Source organism: Zonotrichia albicollis, chromosome 1, assembly GCF_047830755.1.
Source record: "Zonotrichia albicollis isolate bZonAlb1 chromosome 1, bZonAlb1.hap1, whole genome shotgun sequence".
In the NCBI taxonomy this organism is placed as follows: Eukaryota; Metazoa; Chordata; class Aves; order Passeriformes; family Passerellidae; genus Zonotrichia; species Zonotrichia albicollis.
In genome coordinates, this window is record NC_133819.1 from 132,262,678 (window position 1) to 132,290,442 (window position 27,765).

At 39.4% G+C, this 27,765-nt stretch overlaps 1 protein-coding gene across 1 annotated transcript; it reads right to left on the reverse strand.

The window, feature by feature from the left end:
• Positions 1 to 6,985: 6,985 nt before the first annotated feature.
• On the reverse strand, positions 6,986 to 27,751 carry POP1 (POP1 homolog, ribonuclease P/MRP subunit). The gene is made up of 15 exons (XM_005479480.4): positions 27,472 to 27,751; positions 24,809 to 24,985; positions 23,796 to 23,971; positions 21,363 to 21,611; positions 20,726 to 20,813; positions 20,249 to 20,424; positions 19,382 to 19,632; positions 19,156 to 19,249; positions 18,269 to 18,380; positions 17,215 to 17,334; positions 13,129 to 13,244; positions 11,624 to 11,815; positions 10,582 to 10,736; positions 9,488 to 9,829; positions 6,986 to 8,683 (listed from the first exon to the last, which is right to left on the reverse strand). The coding sequence occupies exons 1-15, from the start codon at positions 27,590 to 27,592 to the stop codon at positions 8,020 to 8,022; spliced, it is 3,033 nt and encodes a 1,010-aa protein (XP_005479537.2). The 5' UTR covers positions 27,593 to 27,751; the 3' UTR covers positions 6,986 to 8,019.
• Between the last annotated feature and the right edge of the window lie 14 nt (positions 27,752 to 27,765).

A 27,765-nucleotide genomic window follows, 5' to 3' on the forward strand; every position in this document is an offset into this window, starting at 1 on the left:
GATCTTAACACTTGTCATTTTGGGAAGGAACAAAACATTCACTGTTCCCAGGGTATGTAATGCTACTGGGAAGCCATAAATTTTAATTTGGTGCTTTATTTCCCTCATGAAGAGATGTTGTTCATATGTGCTGTCACAGCTGGGGGTTCCTCTTTTTTTCCTTGTCCCTTCATTAAGTTGGAATATACTCAGATACACGGCAGCTTTTGTTTCCATCAATGATGGATGTTAAAGTGAGAGTTTTGGTCTGGTTTTCTTGGACTAGGAATAGTTTCACATGAAATTTTCTGCTGGATGAGCTGGCACTCCTGGCTCCCTCTCCAAGCTCTGCCAATCACTATTTTTTTTCTCTTCAGCATTCAGCTTGAATTTGAAGTGGCAGGACATAGAGATTGATGGTTTTATTCTTTAGAGGAAAGGAACTAATTCCGAGTGCATGCAGGAGCACAAAAGAGACTTGGGGAAGAGAAATGCCCTGCCAATTTATCCAAGTGTTTTTCAGGAATTGAAAGTGGAAACAGAACACTTACTAAAATATTTGTATTTTTTATTTTAATGACTATCTTAACTTATTGGAAAACCCATACTCTATGGAGTCTCCTGTAAGATGTATTGCTTCATATTTAGGAAAAAATACCTGGATGTCTAAAAGTTTAGAAAAAGTATCTGCTTTTCATTCTTTTCCATAGTATTTTCCACTTGAAAAAAATTTATAATGACAAAAAATATAGGTACATACAGCAGAAGGCTCAGTTAATAGAAGTATGCCTACAGCAGGCTGTGAAAGAAGACAGGTTTTACACCAAAGGAAATTTTAATGACAGAAGTCAAAGTTCAAAGGACTATCTTTTAGGTTTTCTTACAATTTGATGATATGGAATAAAGGTATATGTCGTCTGTAATGTCAGAAACCCTGTTTAGCTCCCGTTTGAGAAGTAGACTCAAGCTTCAGTCAGATTGGCTGAAGCTTTTAATATTTTTCAATACTCAGAGGTCTTAGCATTTTGAGAACTGAAAAGGAGGAAATGTATGTTTTCCTCCAAGTCTAGGTCCCTATAGAGTAATTTATGTCCTTAAAAATATGCAAATTAATTTTACAAATGGATTTGGATAAGAATCAAGTTTTAATGGTCATCAATTTCATGACCTTCTAGATAGAAGAATTGACCTCTCTTACTGCTTAATAGACTCCGAAATCCAGCTGACATGTGGAGTTCACTATGTTCAATGGTGAAAGGAAGTTATTATTTTTGGTGGGGTTTATTTGTTCCCATCCCTGAAGACCACATGAAACCTGGCTACTGTCCTGGGACTTGTAGTTCAAGTTATTGTCTTTATAGTCCCCGGAGTTAATCTAATAGCCTGGGATCTTGACTGCAAAAAACATTTGAAGAAAAATTAATTTATGTTGTATTTCCTGCATATTTGTGATAGTTGTTTGGCAAATCTAACAGCATCCCTCCTCTTGTACTGTGGGACAGTAATCTTTCAGCTTTTGATGATCTTTTACAGAAGGAAATCTGAATTAAAAAATAGCGTTTCAAAATAAAGGTCAAGATTTACTCAGAATAGGATCAAAGCAGAATTTAAAAGACAGATACAGCATAGAAAGTTTTTCACAGAAAGAGTGACAAAATTCTGGAATGGTCTGCCCAGGGATGTTGTGGAGTCACCGTCCCTGGATGGGGCACTTGGCGCCATGGTTTAGTTGAGGAGTTAGGGCTGGGTTGGACTCGATGATCTTTAAGGTCTCTTCCAACCTTGTGATTCTGTGAATTCTGTCAATAGGTGTAGTCATTTGCTCTGCTGTGGTCTTTACACTTCTACAGGAAAGCTGTCAAACCATGAACCATTCCACACCAAATGGCAAGGGCACAGGGTCTGAACTCGTGGTGGGAGCCAGGCTGGATGGGGCTTTGAGCAACCTGGTCTGTTGGGAGGTGTCCTTGCCCATGGCAGGGGGGCTGGAGCTAGCCAATCTTTAAGGTCCCTTCCAACCCAAACCACTCTATGTTCCTATGATCCTAAAGATGTGTGAAGCCTCTTCTGCTGCTCAGGCAATCAAAACAATTATTTGCTCTAAGGGAAGCAGAGATTTGAAAGTCTGTTCGTTAGGAAGCCCCTTACCTTGTGTGTTGCGTATTTGCCCACGTGCAAGGCCTTGCACAACCACACCCTGTAACATCAGTGAGCTCTGGCCTCACACCAGCGTGCTGTACCATAAGAAAGGGGGTGGGTGCCTCAAACACCACAAACAGGCCTTCAGGCAAAGAAGGAATTGCTCTGTTCTGGATATTTCTGCTTTCGTTGGATAATCCAAAAAGGAGTAAAACTAATCTTCTACATGTCTTCTAACCTAAAAAAGGAAAGTTTAGAGGTTGTTTTTTTATTCTCCCCCAAATTAACACAGAATGGCAGGATCAGGATCTCCGAGCTTACCTTTCTTACCCTTCCTTCTCCAATATGGAATGACTCCAGAGCTTTGCATGGCAAGGATTGGCCTCCACAGCTGTTGACACAGGGTGCTGTCTCACTGCTCCAAGAGCAGCTTCCGCTGAGGTTGTTTCCTCAGGCCCCAGTGTGTGTCCCACTGGGTGCTGCTGGACACCCGCAACACCCCACAAACCTCCTCTGCCCCAGCATCAGGTGTGGGGAGACTTCAGGGGACACAGAAATCTGTAGTTTGGGTTGCCATTTTAGAAGTTGGGCCATTGTGTGCTGCCTATTGGCATAAAAGTGAGTTCTTAAAGACACAACACAAACTACATCTATTTTTTTAATAATTAACTCTTATGAATACAAATAATTAATGCCTCAAAATACAGTAGCTCAGTCAAAGCCCTAAAAGGACTAAGGGAAACTACAATTAATTCTTTTTTAAGACATTCCTCCAACTACTATGTACTAATGCTCATTTTCATCTGCTTCTCTTTGAAAAACAAAAACAACTGGTTACAGTTCTCAACCAATTTAATAAATTTTTGTGCCTTCATTTGGAACCCCCTTCATGTATTTGCCAACTAATTTAAAAGAATTATTGCATTGCAAAAATATTCAGAAAACCTGGATGCAATTGATTCCTGTAAGAGACACTGTTCTACATGAAAATAAATTATCTATTTTTAACCCTTTAATCCCTGCTGGTCTGTACCAAAACTATTTCCACATGCATCTTAAAAAAAAAAAAATCAAAAATCACTGCATTAAGCAGCTGCCCATCTGAAAAGTGTATTTTTAATTGCAGATTCACTGTTTTTCTGTGCATGCACTCTGGATTTTTTTCAGTGCTGAGGAACAGTAACAGACTTTGATGTGGATGACCCCCTCTTTCCCACCCAACCCTATTCATTCTGAGCAATTGGCTTTGCCTCTGGGTCAAAGCTTTCTTGGATGACACCTGATACAACCCAGGTAAGAATTTTAGAAGTATATGTATGGTATTTATAAATAATTACAACTGTAAACACACAGGATTCATCACTAGAGCCACAGTCAAAACAACTGGGGTGTCTCCATGGGTAGAAGGGGCTCACTCCTGAGGGGGCATTTCAAGTCATTTCTGAGTAACAAAGCTCTAGATAACTCAGGTTTTGCCTGTCCAAGTTGGTTTTTATTTCATCCTTTTGTTAGAGACGGAAAAAAAAAAAAGCCTTTAATATTACCTAATAAGAAAAAAGAGATCAAACCCAGAAGAGAAGTGATATGAGAGAGCTTTGATGGACAAAGATTTTGAGGTGCTTGAGCTCTCCCATCCATCACAACCATTTTGGTCTTCTATAAAAAAACACAGTTTCTGGGCTATGAACAGGATGCTGAGAGAAGGACTGAGCTGAAACAGCTTTCTCATCCTGGCTACTTATTTGATCTTGAGATGAAATGAAATACTGAATTGCACCATTCTTTCTGGAAAGTTGCAGAAAATCCTCACATATTTGGATCATGAAATTTGAGTTACTCTGTTCCTTCAGACTGCTTTTTCATTCTCTGCTTTACTCTTGTTGTGTCCTGAATGTCTTTTTGATTTTATTTCTTAAAAACTGGACTTAGCTAGTCAGAATAGCAGCTCTGCTGTAGGCCCATGATGAAAAGACAACTAGAATGGATCAAGCAAGCTGATGCTGGTAGATGTTACACTCATCTCACAGTGTCTAAAAATGCTTTAAAAAAATCTTCCTGTGCGGACACATTGCTACTGTAGAAAAAACTGCATTTCTTTAAGAAGGGACCCAATGCAATAAATAAAAACTGTGCTTTGTCTTTTGTCACTGCACCTACTTTGCAAACTACCTTGAACTCATTATTTTGACCAACATCAAACTGGCTCTGACTTTTAAAGCTGGCACAAAATGGTTTCAGGCCATATCCCCTATCCTTTCTCAGTTCTCATTACTCCATAAAATTTTACTTGCTCTTGCAGGAATTTGATGAGACCAGTGTTGCAAAGAACTGTAGTACAGCCGAGTTGAATTTGCACAAGGTGATTTGTGGGTGCTGTTTACATTGCTGACCTCTGTGAATATCATTTAGAAGCATGGGATTTTGGGTTGGGGTTTTCTGTATGTTGATTTCTTGGAAAACATAACAATGTAATTGCTTTTCTGCTTTTCTCAGTCTTAGTGCTTCAGAAATTGGCCTTTGTTGGTTTACTCCCCTGGGCTCTGTTCCTACTACCTACCTCACATGGACATGAGAATGAATCAGGTTTGACATATCTGGCTCTTCCAGATTTAGAGCACTGAAAGAAAAATGTCATGCTGAATTTGACAGCTCTTTGTCTGCGTATGCCATGATCCCCCAAGGCTTCTATCTCCATCAAGCAGTCTAACACCCTGTCAATTATTTTCCCAGATTTGTTTCCCAGCTGCCTTTCTGCCAGGTAACTTCTCCCATTACCTACAGGCTGCTAAACAGATTGCCCTGAACATCTTTAACAAACACACAACAATCTGGCCCCAGTCCCACCTCACTTCATCCCACAGAGTAATCACCATCCTCCTCTGCAACCTCATTTTCTGGACTTGAGATGGTAAAGAATGTGTGTCTTGGAGCCCCTCAGCTTGGTAGGTCCATTAGTCACTGCACCTGTCAGCAGAGCAGACAATTGCCAGGGAAGTTGTGGTTCAGCCTGGGAAAACATCCCTCACCAGGTGAGTCAAACGCAGCATTTCCACAGCTGCTCTGAGGGAGCCACAAAAAGAGCTACAGGAGCCGTGTGTTACCATTCAACCTCCTCACTGTGCTACAGAGAATGCCAAAATTGCCTTCTGTGCTTCATTTCAGCTTCCAAAAGCTCTTGCCAAGCACAGAACGAGAGCTAAGGGTCTGTCCTGGCACCCATTTTGAGAAAGTTATCTGGAGGATAGCATGGGAACCTGAGAGCTTGTGAGAGCTGCTTTCACCAGGCCAGAGCTTCCTAGGTTCCCAAAAATGCTCGTGCATTACAGCCCACAGGAGCTGATCCAGATGCTCTGGGGTAAGTTAACCAACGTGCAGCAACTGCAGTAAGAGCAGATGTGTGCTGTAAACTACACCTGATTCAACATGATGAGCACAGGCATACTGTGCAGCTGATGCACAGATAACACAGGTTTAATTACCCCCAGTTTGATTATCCGGTGTTGACATGGTTTTTATGACTAAATCACCCCTGAGACACAAGGAATCTGGAAATTGCAACCACAGATAAAAATTTCCTTGCAGCTACATAAAGTCACAGTACTTTTCTGACAAATTTTGGCTGAGAGTTTTGAGCATTTTTAACTTATCTGGTTCGCAGTGTATTTTACAAGGAGTGAAGTCTTAAGGCATAAATCACTGACTTACAGCAAAACAACTGTGTAACAATATTACAAGATATACAGAACAGGATGCACTTGGGTTCCAGTTTCTGTTCACTGGCTCACCAGAGACAAGGATCATAAATCAAAAATAGAGAATGGAAATCAAAGAAAAGTAACAGGAAGTGTCAAAATGAAAACCTGGCAGAAATTACCAATAGAAAGAAAAAAAAGGAAAGACTCCAGATGTTGTTTTTTTTTTTTTTTAAATAAAAACCTGGGAAGGACTCAGTGAACAAAAGATCTACAAGCAGAAAAGAAAAATGATAGCTTGGGTAGAGGCTTCTCTTTATTTCTCACATACAAGCCACGTCTACTGAGGCAAGTAAATATCTATCTATTAAGAAGATGAGGGAGGCGATGAGGAAAAAATCATACAAACATCACATGCCCTCCTTTCTTCCCATGAAGCACAGCTCTGGAAACTGTGATCCTAGAAATATTTCAGTCAGGCTTACAATTCAAAAGGTTCATTACATCCAGGATTATTACCATGAGAGAACTTGATCAGAGCAGCCAGGCTGTAAAGTTTAAGGGGCTCCTTATTCTCACATACCTACAGGCTGCAGCACTCACAGTCACAGCCAGGAGCGTGTGAATCCCAGCCCTGCCAGAAGCAAACTCTTTCCTCTGGGGCCATCTGCTGGCTTTCCTGCAGATGCTTCCCAGGACCTTGCTGGGACCATGATTGCTTTATCAGGTGCATCAAAGGTGAGCAGTGAAGAGCCATTCAGCATGATTTCTCAGGGAGCTGCAATCCAAGCTGCGCTGGAAACTGCGTCTTTCTTTCCCACATGCCACCACAACTCCCATTGCTGGTGCACATTCTACAGTCCATCTTCTGAAGACTTTAAAAACAAAATCCAGCCCCACTTCCAATATTTCCCTTGGAATCAGATGTTCCTCCTCCTTCCCCATGTGTGTGCCATATTTAAATGGTCCTATATTTTAATAATTTTGAGGGTAAAGGCACACTAAATCTTACCTCCAACAACTCCAGCCAACATTAATAAATTTGCCTAAGACTTTCAAACAAAACTGTGAAAGAGGAAATTAAGTTGAACACTGACATTTAGAAAGAAAAAGTCATTAACTAATCCATACTTAATTTCTCTAAGAATCAAATTTAGTCAACAGACTATTAACTCCAGAATACATTACATTTTTATTTGTACATGATCATTTCAGGATAATTTTACCAACTGACATATATTTGTATCATGCTGCTACCAAACTACAGCATATTACTGTAAATTCCTTTTCAAGTTCCTTAATACAGGAACATTTAGATGCTTAAAGCTATCATTAAAAAAACCCAAACAAGAGAATACCAAACACAAACAACCTACCCACACTACCCCAGACAAATCAAACAGCTTTCTCCCTTTACCCCATAGCATATTTTACAAGTTTTATGTTTGTTTGAACAACATTCATGAACTGTACTGTAACATGAAGAAATCTTCAATTCTAGCACATTCCATACAAAACTAAATTCAGGTTTTGAGGAACAAAAATATCCCCTATTATTAACAGAAAATATGTGCTGACCCACTGTGGCATTCAGTAGCAATTTGCATCTGTAAGGCTTATTACCTTTCAGAGCAGGGAGACAGACTGATACGCTCTCCAGTTTAAAAGCTCCAGTTGCTATAATTCAAAATGGCACAGCTGGTCTATATTTTATTTGTATTTCATTTAGGCATTCAGCTTTCTCTGCATAGCTCTGGTGCACTGCAGCCACCCCTATTCAGGTATGAGGAATCAGGAAAGCCACTTGTTATATACACTGGATCAGACTGCATGCAGTTACATGTGAAAGTGCACTGTAAATTTACAGTCCATCTGAGCAAAGACTTCTAAAATTAACATGATGATTTCCTGTATATTGTTACAGCATCCACTGCTTTGAGGAGAAAAAATGGAAGAATATGCTTCTTTAGAGATAAAGAAGATCATGATAATGATCTGTTAGAAATCCTTAGCAATGCAGACATCAAAAGTAACTCTACTCTCTTTAGATATTAGTTATTTTCTTGAATAAGGCAGAAAAGCTTTTTAATTATTTCACAGAGCTGTTTTGGCTCAGAATAACCTCAAATTTGAGACAAATCAGAAAGGCCACAGAATACAAAACAAAATTCTTTGGTATTTTTGGCATTCTACTGCACTGCAATGATGCTTAAACCTCAATAGTAAGTCTTGCAAACCTGTACTGTAAAGATGCTGGATTCCTCAACAAAACAAGCCCTTTCTTATCTGCTGGCTGGTTGTGTAACATATAAATTAACCCAGTCAAGCTAACAAAACCCAGTGCTTCTCCACAGCCTACAGCCAATGAAAAATCCCCTCGAGTGACATACCCCAAGACAGTCCTGGAGCAGTGGGAAGTAACATCTGGGAGAGCATCTGACCAAAGACCGAGAACGAGGTCTTCATGGTCCTCAGCTGCTTCTTCATCTGGAAGGCCTGCAGGGTCACTCTCTAGGGACTTCACATTATCCTTTTTCTTCTTCTTCTTCTTCTCCTCTTTTTGCTTCTGTACCTTGTCTTTGAATATGTCACGATGCTTGGGTTCTTGTGGGCCACAGAAGAGTTTGTCTTTGCTTAGGTGCAGCAAGTCATCTTCTGTTGGGATGCAAATCATGGCATGTAATTCAGGGTTCCCCTTTCTCAAGAGTGACAAATGCACCCAGACAAGAGCCCTTGGGTAACTCATCAAAATTGGCAAAAACACATCTTCAGTCATTTCCTTCTGTCCCAGCCGAGAAACGAGGCGGATCCGCCGATCTTTCCCAGCAGTGGGGTAACACCAGGCTGACAGCTGCATTAGTAGTTTCTCACTCCTATTAAAAATTTTTGAAAACAAACATCACAGATAGTTACTAATGAGCAGTTTAACAGAAATCCAGGACCCCACATATCTGCAAGAGCACGCTTAAAAAATGCCCTGGGGCTTTCTGTAACCTTCCAAGCTGGTAATTGTATCACTCTTAGCCTAAAAAGAACTTTGGTGAGTGGAACTCATGAGTTGTCTTCAGAAGGAAGGAGACATCACTTGTTAAAACCCCCAAAGCTTGTTAAAACCACAAACACTCTAAAATCTCCAGTGATACTAATGCAGTCCAGAACTTTCAGTGTTTTCTTCCCCTGGTAACCACACAAAAATGAAAGACCTGTGCTCAGGCACTTTCCAGTACTGTTGCTGCCCTCATGTGTTGCACTGGAATGCGGGGGATTCTCTATTTTCTGGGGACCTTGTTAAGGAGTGCAAGAATCACCTGTGGTGATGTATTAGGGAAGAGAATGCAAGATGATTTTCACAGCCAACAGTCCTAAAGTCACAAATATGAGCCTCTAAAAGCTCCATCGACCTGGAAGCAGACAGAATATCTAAACTCTAAAAACACAGTAAACTCCAAAGTGTTAAACTTAAGATACTTTAAGGAGTTTTCTTTATGTAGCCATCAAGTTTGCCAGAGAAAAGCAGGATTTCCACTCAACAGCAGATTCTGATTTGTGACAAAACTATTTAATCTCACTGTATTTGGATGAAATAATTCTCTCATGCTAATAATCAAGGCTGAGCTCTTCCTTTTCCCCAATTCAATACCAGTTAAGAAATAAATGTGTGTATAATTTTGTCATACCTGAGAACAATACAGTCACTTGTCTTAGTTTCATCTCTCTCACCAAAATCTTGGGTGCTTGTAAGATCCTCTGTCTTTAGGGCACCTTCAGAACTTGTTATTTCCATGGTCTCCTCTGCCTCACCATTCTCAGGAAAAGCTTCTCTGACCGCTTCTGCCTTGGGGTCACAAAGGGTCTGCCCTTCAGTTGTGCAGCAGTCAGGATGTGGGGAAGAAGGACATAAAAATCCTCCTGAAGCTTTCATTCTTCCTTCCCAGTTCTTGGTCAGCTGCCCCCAAGGACAGATGAAAGGAGACAGAGTGCCCAGCTTGACATAATTTGCCCTTTTTGCAGGTGGACGTCTAAATAATAAATCAAATAAGTAGGTAAGAATATTTTCAAAATCAAGTACTTTAAACAGAAAGGGAATGCACAATTAACTTTCTAACCTCATTGAATAACAATTTTAAAATTACACTCTAGAAAATGCTGCTGTATTTATGTCTACATAAATATGTAGACACATTTATGCTGATGTATCTTTTCAACCATGCTAGAAACATCAACCTGCTGTGACTCACACCACCACCTTTTCCTCTGAACTTCTCCTATTTTCCCCTCCTATCTGGAAGTGGAACCAACACCAGTTGGTGCAGAGGACACTTCCAGCTACTCCAAACTCATGGTTAAGAGCTCTCTTTGTTGCAGTAAAAATGAATGCAATCTTCAGAATGCCTGATACTTAAAATTAGATACCAAAATGTACCTCCTAATTTACTTTATTCTTCAACACTTAGTACATACTTGGACATACTCCTTTGCATTCTCTTACCTCCTCCCCCATTTGTTGCTTAGGTATCTGAAAATAGTTTTGTTTATTTTATTGCTATGCAGCCTTGTTACAGCTCTATAACTGAGCATGTCTCTGGGAATAGAAGGGTTTAATTTATATGCTCTGTTTAGCAGAGCCAAATATATCTAGGATTCCTAAAACACTGGTGAAAGATCACAAAAAGTCCAAGTCTAAATGAACACAAGAACAGATAATTAAGGGAATATTTCAAGCAGTATTATTTTTTGTCATTCTTGCCATCAATTTTTAAATTAATGTTACCGTTTAAATTTTTCAAGAAGACTTGTTTCCAGTTCTTTGGCAAACTGCATTCCTGCCTGGCAGTCTGGGAAATCATTTGGAGTGTGAGGTGTTCTTTGGTATTCAGAATGCTTTAATGCCTCTTGCAAGCCACCGACTCGTACACCTCGATATATCTGTTATAAAAATCAAATACCCAAAAAAGCAACGTTTGAACCAATTCTGGGTTCCTAGCTGAAACAAAACATTAATGCTCAGAGGGTACTTCCTTAGAAAACTGAAAGTCTAACACTTAAGCTTTAAAAAATAAACTTAAGCAAGGTTTCTACAGTTCTAAATGCTAATTTCAACAAAATAGTTATTCATGCTTTTAATTTAATTCTGCAAAACTATCAACAAAACTGAAGAGAATTTCACAGGTTCTGATGTTGGACATTGCCAGGAATGTTGCATTACCTCAACAACCACAGCCCAATGTATTTTAACCATACAATAGGTATCACTGTAACTAAATCCCCTGAACATTCAAAAGCATCATTTTAACTGCAGAAAGGTAAAAAAACTGCCACCTAAACACACAAAACAGGCTGCTTCAAACAGCATCAAAGGAGTATTCAAGCTGAACTCAAACTTTGTCTTAAGCCCTCTCCCAAATCAGCAACTTTGGCGACAGAGGTGTAGATAGCCAAGGTGGAAATTGATTAGCAGCAGGCACCAAATGATTTCTCCTTAGAGGCATATGCTTGTAGAAACACAGAGAGGTATAGCTCCAGCTTCTCTCCTGACTCCCCACTGATTTGCTGCTTCTAGACTGCCATGTGGGCATAGCTGTATGTGGGCACAGCTGTCTCCCAACAGAAGATATGGAAAGCTAATGTTTAAGTTTCAAAACCAAGCTTCTGTCATATAAACCAGTTCATACACCATTTTTTGAAGTGAAATTTTGATCCTGTAATTGGGAATTGGTTATACAATGCGAAGTGCATGCTCTAAAATCAATTAATTTAAACTAAATTATATAAATTATTGAATTTACTTGCAATTTGCCATCAAAGTTACTTACAAAAGGAATCCAGAAAGCCATGCCCCAGCCCTTTGGGAGATAGATATCCCAGCCACTCCCCCATCCTCGTCGATCTTCTCCAGCCATTTTCCCTGGCTGCTGCACCAACAGTATGGGAATCTTAGATTCACAAGGACCCAAATCAAGATGTGATCCAGGTACCAGTAACTGAGCTCTCATATGGTTTAAATCCTGAGAAGGAGGAGACATTTCCCATAAGTTAATAACCATTCTTCTTCCCTCTTCCAGATACCCTTCCAAGACACGGAAAAGAGGTGAGCTTACAGCTAGGGAAAATATAGTAGTAATGCACTAAATATTTTAACAGAATTTCATCAAGGCATGAAAAGTGATTTTAGAAAAGAGTATTAAGCACCCTTTTTCTCCCCTTCTTACTTCCATAGTCCTTCATAAAGAGTAGGTACAAGGTACAACATAGATGAAGGAGGAAAATCAAGTTTTGCAACTTTGTGTTTATACACTTGTGCACAACACCAGATTGAACAAGTGCTTTCAGTCTGTCAATACATGGAGCAAACCTGAACTATATCCAAACAGAGGGGCAGAAGTTTTGGTCATCAAATAAAGCATGCTGGCACCGAGGTTTTGTCAATCACCAGTTGTTATATGCCATTGTACCACATTAAAACACATTTATGAAGAAACAAACCATCCAACTCCCTGTATTTTATCAGGTAAACATTAGATTTCATGACAGCATAAAAAACACATATATAAAAAGATTGTCATATACAAAAAGATTGTTCTGGTAACTGTCATGTGCTAGTGTAATATTTTTAAGTACTCTGCTTTTTTACACTATGTCAGACAGTTTGAAAGAGCACAAATTAAATTTCAGAAAGAATACTTGAAAAGATATTTTTGCCATACACACGTTTTCTCTTTCTGATTATAATGGTGGCAAAAGTTTATCAGCTCTTGGGACCAAATCACGTTTTTATCCATGCACTTTATGGGCTGCCCTCCATTGTCAGTGAAAATGTGAAGATGGGAGATTTCAAACCTGCAACAGCAAACTGGAAGTTCTCTACAAAACACAAGTTATTGCCCAGAACACCCACAGCACAGTGTGCTGCAGTTCAGAAAAACAGGATTTCTCTCCTTTCAGCTTCCACAGTTCTTTCACTCAAAAGAATCATCCTGCCTACAGCTAAAGGCCAGAGCCTTCCTGTGACACTCTTTTCTGCTACACAAGTCAAGGTGATGTATGAAAAATCCAATTCCAAACTTTTCTGTTATGTAAACCTACAACTACAGTCCCACAGACAATCCAATAAGCTTCATTAAGCTTTCTTTTAATTGAACCCATGGTCAATGGCTGTGCAAGAACATTATGCAAAGGCTACAAAAAATCACAACACGTCAGCAGCTGGATACTATGACATTAAGGAAGCTATTGATTAATATTGGATCTATACAAACTTCAAGAGTCTCCTTCATGGACTCGAACCATTTCCTCAATGGCAATCCACCTACTGAGTTACCTGCTCTGAGATTTTATTTTCAGTGACGTTCTTACAGATGTCATGGTCCCAGATAAAGCTGTGAGCACAGTCAGCAGGTACACCCTTCAGGTACAGCTGCCTAACTTTATCATTATCTACAAAAGAAAAGAACCTTTAAAAGAAATTCAAATCATTTTTTTGGTTGAAGTACCAAATTACCAAAGCCACCTCCATATCATAATGAGCAGACAACCAAGAAAGCCTGTTAAAAGCTCAACAAGCATCCTTGCTTCTGGCACATCTTACTATTACATGTTTTTCCAAACACAAAATATGAAATCAACTGTTCATATTAGAAAGACCAACCTGGTATTTTCTCAACAGCATTTCTTCTTAACGAAAGACATGACTGTTGGCAATGTAAACTAAATCTTTACATATCATCTTTGATATTCTGGAATCTGGCCTTTCTGGCAGAGTGTGAAGCTCAACAGATTCAGTCAAAATCACAAAGAGCAACATTATAAAGCCTAAAATAAGTCTGCCTAAGTAAACTTGTAAGAGAAGCAAGAGTTACCTGTAAGAAATGTACATACAGGAAACATTTGTATGGCTATGCTTAGCCTACAACACTTATTTAGTACTAGTTTCCTGCTCAGGATCCTTTCAGGCTGTGTGCTTCAACCAAGGGACTATTCTTACTTATGCCTGCACAAATCAACAGCTGTGTACATTACTGAAGAAAAACAACAACTGCAGCTTTAAAATTAATTGCTGAAGTATTAAATAACCTATCTCTTCTTCAGTTTTACAATCTAAGGAAAGCAAAGAAAATGTGTACCTACCTTTAGTGATCTAAGGATTAACAGCCTTCAATGTACAGAGCTCTTTGCAATTCCTAGATTCTATAATGGCATGAATATTTGTTGCCCCACTAGAGAAAGACCTTTTAAGTCAGTCTCTTTTCATCACCACCACTCATCCAATATCCTCCTTATTACCCTAAAATATCCTTCTCTAACTTGGTACATTCCTTCTCTTTGGTCCTTGCTGAACCTGGAGAATTTATTCTTTCTACTAAGCATACTAAAATTCAAATCACAATCCCAAACCCTCACACCAGTTCTTCTTACCTCTCTCCTGTTTTCTTCAGTCCATATTTTAAGATTTCTGGGGAAATAACCTTACTGATGAATAAGTTGCTGGTAATAGTGAAAGTAAGATGTTAGGGCTAGTACAGGAAATAGGAAGTTGCACTACTAAGCACATGAAGCTCATCAACAAGCTACTTCTGCTGATGTCAATAGTTGGTGCTTAGACAATACAGGCAGACAGAAGAAGGCTTTGCTCCATTTCAAGCTATTGGTCTGATTTGCACAGCTGATTATCTGTCTTAGAAGACAGGCCTAAGAGTTCTATTTGAGACCTTTCCTTCCTCCCTTTCACAAAAAAAATAAAGAGAAACACAGCCTGGGAGCAGTCTGAGAGCCCTGTGTCTGTCTGCAGGGAGGGTGGGTATCAGGACAGCTGGGGACAGATACCTACACCTCTGCAAGAGGTGCATTTACAGGCATGGCCCCAGGCTCTGTGTCTGCAGAAGGAACTTTAGTTCACATATGTTTCATGGTTTATCTAGACATTTCACCACACTCCATGTTGAGTGTTTTTTAAGGCAGTAGAATTTGTTTTCTCCATACGTGACAATAACAACATATCAAAATGTCAGATGTGCACTTCAAACTGGAGAAAGGAACAGAACTAATGTGCAGTCATGTAGGAGTCTTGACTCCTGCCTGAAGAAGCAATGACAGTTGATTTGAATTAAATCCGATCAGCCTGTGTTCACACAGCTTGCACACATGCAAATGCACTGAAGAGATAAAGTAACTTGGAAAGACTGAAATTACATTTGATTTGTTAGTGTGTTACTGACAGGGAAAAACTACACAGGCATATCTCAGAACAGCATTTTGGAAAAAAAAGTACTATGAACAGATGTGTATCATTCCACAGACTACATGTATGACAATCCCTAAGCAAAGGTGATGGCTATAACTTACCTAAACTATTCACTCATTTGACAAACAATGCATCTTTGAATTAGTAACGTTTATCTAAGAAAATCAGATGGCTTTTATACAATACTGAACAACAAGAGAGGCTAAAATACATATGGAACCTGTATGGTAATGTATAGAGTGCAATTTCAATCTTACTAATATTAATCCTGATAGTACTTGAATGTCCAAGAAGCAAAAAAGGGGTGAAAAGTGTGGAATACACCAATGGTTCCCTTTTATTACTCAATAAACAAGATGTGATTAAGACAAATAAATTACTATTAACATTTGTAATAAAGGTCAGCTCACAATATTACTATATCTGAGTAAGGTCACAACACAATCAAGGCTCAGAAAGTTTAGTAATTCTAAGGATCATAAATTTTTTTTCAGAAGGAGGAAACAAAAAGCACTGAAATTGAACTGCAGATCTTAGAGAAGTCTTTTTGGGGCAAGTTCTACTGGAAGACAGTGGTGTTTTCTGTCTTCTTTCATCCTTCTGCTTACTCAAATTTTTCAGCTGTGTGCAACAGTAAGTTATTTAGCAGAACCTAAATTAGAAAGTATTATTCCATTTACCTTTCCTTGCTAGCTGAACAAGGACCTCCTCTTTCTCCTAAATAAAAGTCAGAGGGCACAGAAGCAGTTTTAAGTTCATTATGAAAAAAATAAAAAAATACCCAGAAAGAAACAAAAAAACAACACCAGCTTTTCTGAGTATTTGTGGTATGAAAGATATTTTGCAAGTGAAGGCAGAAAGATTTTGAAGATGGACATTTCTACCCAGCCAAAGGAAGAAACACAGAGGTATTCTTGACTGCCTATCTTACACCATTACCTCTTTACCATGGCCATCCTTCCTGAGGGAAAACCTGCTCCAGTAGTGGGAGAGAAACTACTAGGAGACATTTAAAATACCTAAATGCCTTGTGTTGATCTTGCCTTCCTGAACACATCCTCACAGACATGACAAGCAGAACGAAAGACATCAAATTACTTTCTATAGCAGCTAACTCTTCTAGCAGCTCAAACCAGTAAACAAGGGCTACATATCTCACCTTACTTCTCAGCAGGAAGGAACCAAAGTAGAGATCATGTATGCTGCAGCATTTCCAACAGGAACACTAATGATGAGAAAGTTAGCTGAGCAGAACTAATTAACAGAAAAGCTGCTCTAGATACAGAGGGTAGAATAGGAGGATGTAAGAACATGAAAATAGCAGAATTTTGCAAAGAGCTAAAAGTAACTGAAGTAGGTGTTCAACCTGACTTAAGTGATATGTGAGACTAGATGATTCTAGTGTCTTGCAAACAGACCACCAAGGAAATGCAGTATTTTGAAGTCTCTGGAAATTTCAATTTGTCCTATTTGCTACTGCTTGCTAGCTGGCTATCATGTTTCTCCTATTAGATGACACAGCCTGTGTCCAGTCAACCTGGACATGCCCACACTGTACACAAACTCCCCTATATCCTGCAAATACTTTTGCACGTTTTTAGAGGACATTCACATCCATATGAATTTGAATTTTGCACTGAAACATTGTGTAAGTCAGCACTGAAATGAAAATTTCAGAAGTTATGCTTGCATCTTTCATTTTCTATCATAACCAGCATCTTGGCCACCTGAAATACTAATCCTGCAATTTTTGCAGTGGAATTGCAACTTTTCAACATCGTGGGCCTATAAACCAGAAATAGCAGATATCTTCTTGGAGAGAGAAACAGGAAGACTAAACACCAAACAGAAACCTACTATGGAGCTTTTAGCACCTGGTTGGCCTTGCCAGGATTCGAACCTGGATCATCTGTATGGTCAGACAGAGGCTTCCATTGAGCACAAGACCAGCTTTGGTGCATGTCCCTCCCTCACAACTGCTGCTCTAGAACCTATGCAACTTTCAAGCTGTTTCTGTTCTGCCAGGGGCTCTGGAAATGGGAAATATTTTGAACCAAAGCCTAGAGGAAAACAGCAAGAGACAATCTATAGAAGATGACAGTAAAGGAAAACAACAGAACACAGAGAAACTAGATCTCTTCATATAATATAAACAAGGGATTTCACCTTGGTATTTTTCAAAGTCTGGCATGGCTTTTGTCTTCTTTTTTGGCAAATTGACTCGAGGATCTCCAACAGTGAGGCCAAGTATCGTACCTGGTGGCATATCTGACGGTGAGGTCATCCCTTTAAAAACACACAGATGAACACTGCCATGAAACCACCAATTAAGCTGTGATCTTTTTCTGCACTAGTATTTTGTGCATTTTTGCCTGTAGTGATGTGACCACTGTAAGCCAGTGAAGCAATCCAGAATACTCTATTTAATATGTTTGGAAAACTCACCAATGCTTGTTAAATCTCCAGTAACAAAAAACTCAACAAGAGCAGTGCAAGACTTGGTTTGCATTTACATTTACATTTAGCATAAAGTGAAGTCGCTGTCACATACTCAATTCATTCTTTGCATTTGCAACCTTTGTTTTACACCTGTCATCAAGAGGAAGGAAATTCAGAAGTGCTTTGTGAAAGTTTTATCTCATCTCTGCTTAACTGCCTCACATTGGATAGACAGCTTGAGATCTACCAAAGTGCCTTACCTACTTCAGTGCTAGAAATTGAGAAGATATTGTTAATTTTATGATACTTTACAATTCAGCCAAATACACAACTGCTAATTTAGAAATGAATATATATAAACAAAGTATAATACTTTCACTTTGGATTGGAGGCTGCCACTTTATCTGTGGATGTATTGTACAACTTATTATCTTAATTTGAAGTGTATGGTGAGAGAGAGTGAGAGTATACATCAGACTGTATATCCCATCAGTAATCCCAAATCTAGGTTCATGAAGATAACAAACAAGATTGAGTTTCTCTATTAAGAGTTTGAACTACACAGAGGATTTAAATACCCTTAAATACCCACAATGTAACATTTTCAATTCTTTGCCATGCCTTGATAAGTACCTAAGCACATTCTCAAAGGCATCACTATCTTGATCATCCAATAAATAAGCATGTACAAAATGAAGCCAACTTTTTTAGCATGCCAATTTTGACCACTAGATTTTAAGTTTCCCCCCCTTCCACCAGCAGCATCCACATGCCCAAATACCTTCCAACAGCTCAAAGATAGCACTTTGACATTGATGAAGAGATACTTTTTCAGAGTCCTTGCAGGTTTCTACCCACCAGTTATTCAGTTCTGTTTCTGAATCTGCCATCTCCTGGAAAACAGCGTATTTAATTAAACTCAAATAGTTATTCATTATTTTCTATCAGTATGAATTCAGTCTGTTTGCCTTAAACACTATAGTCACTTTCCTCCTCTTCAAGTTTTAAACCAAAGTAATTTTTTCTTGATGAAGTATAGTACTATACTTTACAAAAATCTCTAATAAGTTGTAACCTGTATTCCAAAAATAAATAAAACAATCCACAATGCTTCCTAATTCTGTCATTAATTATTTCTTACAGAAAGCCAGAGATGTCATGACCTCATCATGTTTGCTTCAAGAGACAATAAAAAAAAAAAAAAATCATTAAAACCACAGTGATGCTGTATGCCAAGAAGTGGATGAAATGCCTAAATCCTGGAGAAACTCCATATTTGACTGAAAACAAGTAAATTTTTTGTACTTTACACGTCTTGCTCCCTGATTTTAGGTGCTCTAGCTCATAGCTTGAGAAACAGGATGTGTGGTTTGTCAAAAGGAATATGAATTATTCTGGACCTCTCAGCAGAAGCTACACAGCCTGCTCAGCACAACTGTTTGTATTTTCTTCCTACTCCCATTTAAAATCCAGGTGGGAGCTCTTCCTGAGAAGAAGATCAGCATTAGTCAAGAGGCTCAAAACAGAGAAGCCACCAGGGTAATACATAGGTTGGCCTTTATGAAAAGGAAAGGTAGATAATTTATGGGTCTTTCTAGCAAAAACCAAGCTTGGACGTTCTAAGAACATTACCAAAATTACACGAGCATGCAAAGTCAATTTCCTTACTGTTTGGACAGAAGCTGCCTTCAGGGTCTCTGTGAGGATGGAGTGTGATAACGGGCCGATCAGCCGGTATCTGAGAATCTCCATGCTTCTGTCACTGAAACAGCAAAGTTTCAGGTGAATGTGCAATTGTACAACACGCATTATTTTCCCCAGTACTGTTCAGCCAGAAATGCAGACAATGTTATGTGGTTATGAGCCACAGCTTCTGACTCTACTGTGAACAAACCTGACTGCAATGCCAGTAGTCCGTGAGATCCAAGAGTAGGACTGGAATGGATCTCTAGTGCCGTCACCAATTATTTTTTTCACTGGCACAGCTTTTTCTCCTTCTTTATCCTCCTTCTTTCTTTTATTGCCAAGGCTCATAACAACTTCCACTTGTTTTTCCTCTTGAACTGATGCTGTAACAGGCTCAGAAATACAGACTTCTTCAGGCTCTGAACACTGAAAAATTGCTTTTAACTCCTTCAGTATGTCCTTAAGAAAAATGAAGTTTGGATTAGGATGATATGCAGTACACTACAAACCTTAAGTACACTTTTGAAAATTATACTCCATTATTTAATTTCCCTATGTGGATTTCAAGTAGTAAAATTTAATTCTGCTGAAGTCAAGGGCTTGCTAAGAAAAGCTGAAAGTAATATTGAAAGTTGCTAAGAATTTGTTCTCTTGAAAATTAACATAAGAAAAATTGCCTGTGCACAAGATTTTACTTTTTTCTTTTTTTTTTTTTTAAGCTGATAGCTAAGTATCAGAATGTAATAATCCGTGATGATACTGAACTTAGCCTGCTGGGGGTGCCAGTGGAAAGGATGTAAATCAAGCAACATAATATTGCACATAAATCCTGAAGCAAGTGACACTAAAAATGTTTTCAGAAGCCGAACACCTCAGCAGCACACACCTTCTGTACAAGCTTTATAAGAATAAATTGCAGAACACGAATATTGTTAGAGTGGAAATAGTCTTCCAACTTTTAGTTCCTGAAGCCATGTATTATACCCAGCTCTTCCATACTTTTCAGATGACCTCTTTAGCATTAATAATGCACAATACATAAAGAAATAAGAGTTCAACTATATAGGAAATATACCTGCTTCAGAGCTGGATGCACCCAGATCCACAACTGTCTGTTTTCAGACCCATCCCTGGGCTTCCAAATAAATGTAACAGGACCAAGCATACCCTCAGGATAGCGATCTGCTCGGTAAAGATTCAGGGAGCCCTCAAATCTTCCAGACAGACAAGAAGCCTCTTGAAATGTCAATCCTAAAAAAGAAGATACTTATTGAAGAACAAAATAACATGTTGTTTAATAAACAAAGTAAAATTGAAATTCAGTCTGGCTGCTGAGTGGCTGATGTTGTACCATAATTAGTTTATTAATAAGCCGCTGAAATAAAAATGTCTAGTCCTACTATGACATCTTAATTACATTTTTCACTCAAAATCAGTATCAACTCTGTTACTACTATTGAGTAACTACTACTGACACATTACTAGAAAAGGAAAAGGACGTGTCATCCTTTAGTCTATTCAGAATCTTTATTTTGAATTATGTAAATTTTACCTGTGTCAATGCTACATATTCGAGCAAGTTGCTTCAGAAGCTCATTCTCTTTACCTTTCAACTCCAGGCAACAATAATATGATAAGTCCTGAAACAATATGATAGGGTCAAAGTGAGGATAACTCTTTAAAGTGAGCTTGTTAAGAAAGGATCAGACAGGGCTTCACAATTTACTCTTAAGTACAAATTTTTCATTTTCTAAAGTTTGCCAAAGTGAAATGAGCTTCTTTTAACTTAAAATGAATTGCTGTAGGAAAGTGGTGAGGCATTTCTCATTTGAGGGCCAACCTGCCTCTCAAACCAACAGATCAAAAAGGACATAGAATAAATTATCTCTCCTCAATAGCTGCTCAGGTAGATGATATAAGGACTCAGTTAATCTCTTCGCTCTTGAGAAAACTGAAAATGCAGTATTTCAGTATTTCATAGTTACTGTAAGACTCCTTTAAAGGCTCATCTTATTCTCTCTGAAACTTGCCACTCAGAATTACACTTAAAAAATTATTCATTTCATACCTGGCAGTCTTATTAAAAGCTGACCCAAAAGTACTTCACAGAGACAGAAATATTCATTATAACTAAGCAGGTGATTACTTCACCTTGGCAAAATATCAAACAAAACATGTAGAGGTGGTACCTGAAGAAGGCATTGCTTTGTCATGGCTCGGTAACAAGCCCTGTAGCTCTTCTCTGTAGGGCTGTTTCCTAAACAGTAACCCCATTTCTTTACCATATGAAATCTCTTTGCATGCCAAATATGGGTTTCCAGCCAAATATTTTTTCTTTGCCTGTGATTAAACTCTGCTACCAAATTTATGTGGCGTCTTCTAGCTTTGCGGCATTTAGTCTTTGACTGTTCTTTTTTCTGATGCACAGCTTTCTCTGCCTGTTTTTAGAAGAGAAGATACTGAAGTAAATCTCAAGGCAAAAAAAAATCTGAAAAGAAAAAGGCTGAAATATAAGAATACAGGAAGAACTAACATTAAGTTATACTATGTTGTATCACTCTTGAGGGTAACTAACTTTGAAATTTTCTTTGCAAATCACATCCATAGAAGTGCATCATGGTTTGACTGAAACTCATATATAAAACAAAATCCCCACACATTCAGAGACAACAGTGAACATTAAGTGCTGCTACTTCCTGTGTGAAGTTTTTGCCACACATCAATATATTCACATGAACAAATCAATGTGACATGGAAAATGCCTGGAGGTTTGAGCTCATTCAGAAGCAGTACAGACTATCAGACTGACAGAAAGGACCCTATCAGTTCTACAACTCATAGAAGCTGACAAGAGAGGAGTGTGGCAATATCCTGACAAATTCTTGATAACCAGACCTAATCAAGGTCTGAACTATTACATATAGATGCACAACTCGAGAGGAAGGCATGACTCAATCAGTGTTTGGTTTTTCTTTTTGTGAAGAAAAGTGGCACAAAGAAATAGGACTTCACCAAGAAACACTTGACAACAGACCATTGGTTATAAGAATAGCAACAGACCCATCATTTACCACAGAGAAGGAAATACAAGCCACTGGATCAGTGGTAGGTGACCGGCTCAGAAAGGCAATTAGAGAAAAAGGAAAGTGGCATTGTAGGTGAAAAATATACATCTTTAATCTTGTTGAAGAGATAAGAGATGGTCGAGGTAAATGTTTCAATGAATGGGGTCATGATAAAGGATCTAAGACAAATGAAGAAAATGCAGCAGAAGTGAAACATAATTTTGAAGATGTAGATCAAACACTGAAAAGTAATAGGCAGAACCTTTACAAAAACAAGTAACAGAGACATGACAAGCTGCAAGAAAGCATGCAAACACATAAGCCACACCAAAAGACCTGAAGGCAGAAAATGTAGCACAAGAAATACAGCTGCACCAGGGCCAATTAAATAATCTCAAAAATCCAATGGGAGAGGAAGTGTGAGCATGTACACAGAAGTCAGAAAGGCTGTCATATGAAAGGAGTTAAAAAAGCAGGACACAAAAGAACCAAACATAAACATTGGAGAAATCTAGATTTAACAAGGATAACACATAACTATAACTATACAAAACAGTCCATGCCTTCTTCCTTCAGTTCCCAGAAAATGGGCCCAAACTGCTTTTGTTGTCATGTTTGACAAAGCAAAAAGAATGTGAATCAAAACAGTAAAATGTGAAGATCCAATAAAACACCCTAAGAAACATGTAAGCGGTGTGTGGCTGAGAAGTATCTGAAACGATTTCTGAAACCATGAGCAACCATCTTCAGGAAATCAGGGTGGAGGGGGCAAGGTCTCAACTTAAAGACAATGCAAAAGAAAAAAAGAATGCAAAGAATAAATTTGTCAGTTAACCTTAATACAGACAAAATTTACCAAGTAAACTCAATTGATCATTTTAAGAATTCTGAGAGATTATAAAGTGATCAATGCCAAACACTGGGAACATCATTTACCAATAACATCCTGCTGAACTCATTTTTAGTTTTCCTTTTTAAACACACAGGAAGGCCACAGTGAGTAAGGAGCAAGTAATCCCCACAGGCAAATTCTGACTAAATGCTGAGATACTGCCACAAAATTAGTTCCATGAGCTGTTAGGACTAGTCAGTTACTAAGGCTTAAACATCACACAGCCTGCCCACAACCCCAGTGTATCCCCCACATTGGGGCTGTAACACTCCAACCATGGTGTCAGCTGCACTAGCTTGAGGCTGGCACAGTCACATCCCAAAGCTGTGCTGGGCTGCAAGGCACAGGTCTTACTGAGGACTCTTGGATCACCTGGGACCAGTGCACCACTTGAACACCCTCTACTCTAAAAGAGTGGACTCTTTTATCACTACTCTAATAACTTCTCAAGATGTCCAGTAATCACAAAGCCAGGTGGTTAGTGAGACCTATTTGAGCTACCACCTGAAACTGAGGTGTTCCTGCATTGAAGTGAAATCTCAATCAAAGTTTAGGGTACTCAGGAAGTCTGGCAAAAGTTCAGGTCTGAACACTAACAACTACAGAGCTGAACAGCGTGCTTTGGCTGTGCCCACTAGAGGAAATGCTGTGACACACAGCCATACCTCTTTCCTGGCCATCTCCTGGAGCCGCCTGGGTAAGCGTTTAACGTTGTGACTCATTGCTCGCCTCCGCATGTGCCTGGGGAGCGTCTGGAACACCAGAGAGTTGGAAGACTTCTGTGACACTGCTTTCAACATGGCACTGATCTCAGCAGCACGAGCTTCAGCAAAGGCAGACACTGGAATGAAAGAACTGCATCAGAGCATGACAAACAGCAAACAAACCCAGAGGAGGATATTATATGTAAACTATGGAATCACTGCTACTACAGCAGTCCAATATCTTCTTGACATAAAATTAAGTACTGTACACTCACACTGAAGAAATTTCAGTTCTTTATATATCCTGAAGCTTACAGATATGGTCAAGCAAATATTTACACATGAATGAATCTCAAAGCTGTTTAACCAACAATTCCTATTTGCATTAAATACTTCTTTGTTAAATTAGAATGGCAATCTTTTCATGTGGTATTCAGGGAGATGAAAAAAATCATTAGCATGGAAAAAAAATGGAAGCAGTAACGTATTACGGACTGTTTTGAAACAATGAAATAAAAACCTAGAGCTTGGTCTCATTCCATGTTTATGGAAGTGTATCTACTATCACAGCACTGCCATATTTTGCAAAGCTGATTTGCTCTCCTAAATAAACCTTCTGTTAGGCAAAAAGCTATATTTAACTTATACCATGAGCAAAATCAGTTTCACTGGCTACATTAAAAGCAGATGAGTATCAGTATTCATTTTGCTGGCAAACAGCAACCAAAATGCATATTCCCTCACTACAAGCAAGTGTAACTTTTCCACTCCAAAGTCTGAAAGGACCCATTGAACAACAGCTAGTCATTCATTCCAGTTCACAACTACTTCTGTGTTTTGGAGAAAATCAGGAAAAACAGAAAAACATAGCATCAGTTCTAATTTTCGTTCTTGCACAAAAACAAAGACAGCAAACTTAATCACCAGCAAATTGCCCTGGACAGATTAATTATGATCTTTTCACATATACAAACCTGTTATGTATTTTGGCATCTCCTCAGATACGCTCTGGTGTCCTCCTTGCCATCCTCCTCTGCCTCTGCCTCTCTCTCCTCTACTCTGTCCCTTTGAAAAATATTGGTCTTTCCTGTAAGAAGGCCCAGATGACTGATTTGAAAATTGCTGCTGCTGCTGCTCAGAACGAACATCTCCTGGAAGGTTTAGAGATGAAAAGAGGTTAGAGAAATACAAATTAGTCTGAGTAACAAATAACTCTATTAGTCTTTCCTCATAAAGCTGCATTGCAGACTCCTATTATATTTACTTCATGTAACTGCAAAAGCCACCAGAAATTTTCAGAAGAATTACATTCTTTCTTACAGGAATAAATAAGAATTTTACACTGCCCAGAAGCAAACTTGTGGTAGAATAAGTAACTTTTCATGCTCTGAAAGTGGTACACAATCCAGACTTTGCCTCCAAGAGCCACAGCAAAATCAGTCCATGCAACATCATAGTGATTTTTAATACTGTCTTGTCAGATTTTTAGTAACAAAACAGCAAAGTTATTTTTTCCACTTGCTCCTTAATTTTTTTTCTATAAGCAAATGTATTCCTGCCTGACATATTACTTTTACAGCAATAATTAAGGTAAGCATGATACGTGTATGTTGGTGCAGTAAGTTACTTGTCTGGTACAAGCACTTAAACCAATACTGAAATTAAATAATTAAAGCCTATAGTAAAGCTTTCTAAGGTACAGACATACCTTTCAGGAGTGCTAAGCACCTGGCAAGTACCTAAAGCTTCAGAGGGCCTTGAAGTCCTTATTCAAACACCAGCGTACATTCAGCCTAACAAATACTATATACTAGTTTAGATAACTTTATGTTCAGTTAAGCCTTAGTTAGGATTTCTAGTACAACTTGAGATATGGTTCTCAGGCAGTTCATGCTGGACCATCCAAGAAAAAAAGCTCCAGACAGCCGTTCCCATCACCCCATCCACTACATCAAGACAAGTGCTAGAGAGAACAAGGGACAATAGCATTCACGGAGCTTCTCTAGTCAAAATCAAAATCATTTCTGTGTGTCCACAGAAATGGAGTGTGAGATTTAAAAAAAACAGTTTTCAGGTTGATCAGCTTCTTAAACAAGCCTGTCCCTTTGTCCCAAAAATGCTACCACTGGCATGAAGACCAGCCAGGAGTAGATTCACATTCAGCAGCATCTCAATTTATGAGACTTTAAAAGGAAAAGAACCTCTTTTTTCCATTTCAAATAAGCAAGAAACTGAAGTTTTATGTTTAGCAGCAGTACTGTTGTAGCCTGCTGCAACCGCACATCATGCAGAACTGCAGTAATACTGCAGAAAAAATAATTTGGTGTAGAAATAGAAATTAGCTTTTATGTCCTGACCTGGTTTTACACTTGCCTGAGAGCAGCATTTTCCAGACACTGAGGTGAAAGTGAGAAGGAAATAGCTGGAAAAGAGGGATGGAAGCTGTCTCAGTCAGCAAATCTGTGTAGGCTTACAGCCCAAAATTAACTCATATCACAAACACACCCTCCTAATGAAGGACATAAAAATCGTAATCAGAAGACTGTTTGGCAAAACTGTCACTGACTTAATAACTAAAAACGCCTTAAATTATTTTAGCTGCTGTACAGATTCATAATTTTGTAACTCCTATTTAGGATTTTGCTTTTCTGTTTCTACAAAACAGCTCTGTAAAACTGTGATACTGACACTAGAGAAGGATGCTACATGGACGAAAATCCATGCCTTTTAACAGAATGGAAAAACATAACCACATAATCTTGGAAGTTCCCTGCTACAAATGAAGTTAGGAAAATGTATTTAATCTAGCAATACTCCTGTAATGACATTCCAAAATCTTCAGACATGGCTGAGCATAATTTGCTATGTCATTCTGTCTGCCTAGGAACTCTTCAGCCACCTAAATACACAGTGACGCTTAAGGGTTTTTTCATTCAATCACAAAGATGCAATTTGTCAACTTCTGCAGGCCTCACAGTAACAAGTCCTTTTTTAAGTTGGGTTTTTCCCAGAAATAACGTAGGTAACAAAGTATCTAAATGTGAAGGTGGTGGGGGAAATTGAAGTCCAATTGAAGCACAGAGGATACAGGTCAAAGCTCAAAGACAAAAAGAGCATCTAGCATACAAACTGACAGGATCCTTCAGTCTTCAGCTGCAAAGGTTACCTGTGTACAAAAAGCTCCAGCAATAACGCAGGACACTGACATTTTAGGGACATGCTTTCCTGCCTCCTGCCAACATCCTTCAGAGATACAGGAGCCACCAGCCCCAGGAGGCAAACCGGCTGGGCATGCACATCTGAGGGAAAACTGGTGCATGAGAGAAAACAGCACCAGCAGACTACACCAGGCCCTCCTGCAGCTCCCAGGTCTGGCGGAAAAGCAAGGGAGAAACTGGATCGGGTATAACATCCAAATTCACTTTACGACTGGGAACTGCAAGGATTCGTTATGTAACTGAAGGGATGACAGAGAGAAGGGCATATTCACAGGGTACAGAATAGTTTGGGCTGGAAAGAGCCTCTGGAGACCACCCAGTCCAACCTCCCGCCAAGGCAGGGTCACACAGAGCAGGTTACACAGAACGGGTCCGGGTGGGTTTGGAATGGCCTCACACAGGGGCTCCCACAGCCGTACCTGGGGTGGGGCAGGCTCTGCTCCCGCCGCCGCCGAAGGGCCCCGGCTCTGCGGGCAGCGTGACGCTGGCCGGCTGGTTCCTCATCTTCTTGGCTCGCTTCTTCTCCCGCGCCCCAGACATCTCCGGCGGGGTTGCGGAGCCTCTCCGCAGCGGGGACAGGAGAGGAGAGCTCGGCGGGCGGTGCAGGTGCAGCCGCAGCCCCCGGCACCAGCCCCGACACGGCGGTCACTCGCGGCGCGGCCTCCACCGCCACACGTGGACACCCACACCCCGCTACCGCGCATGCGCATTCT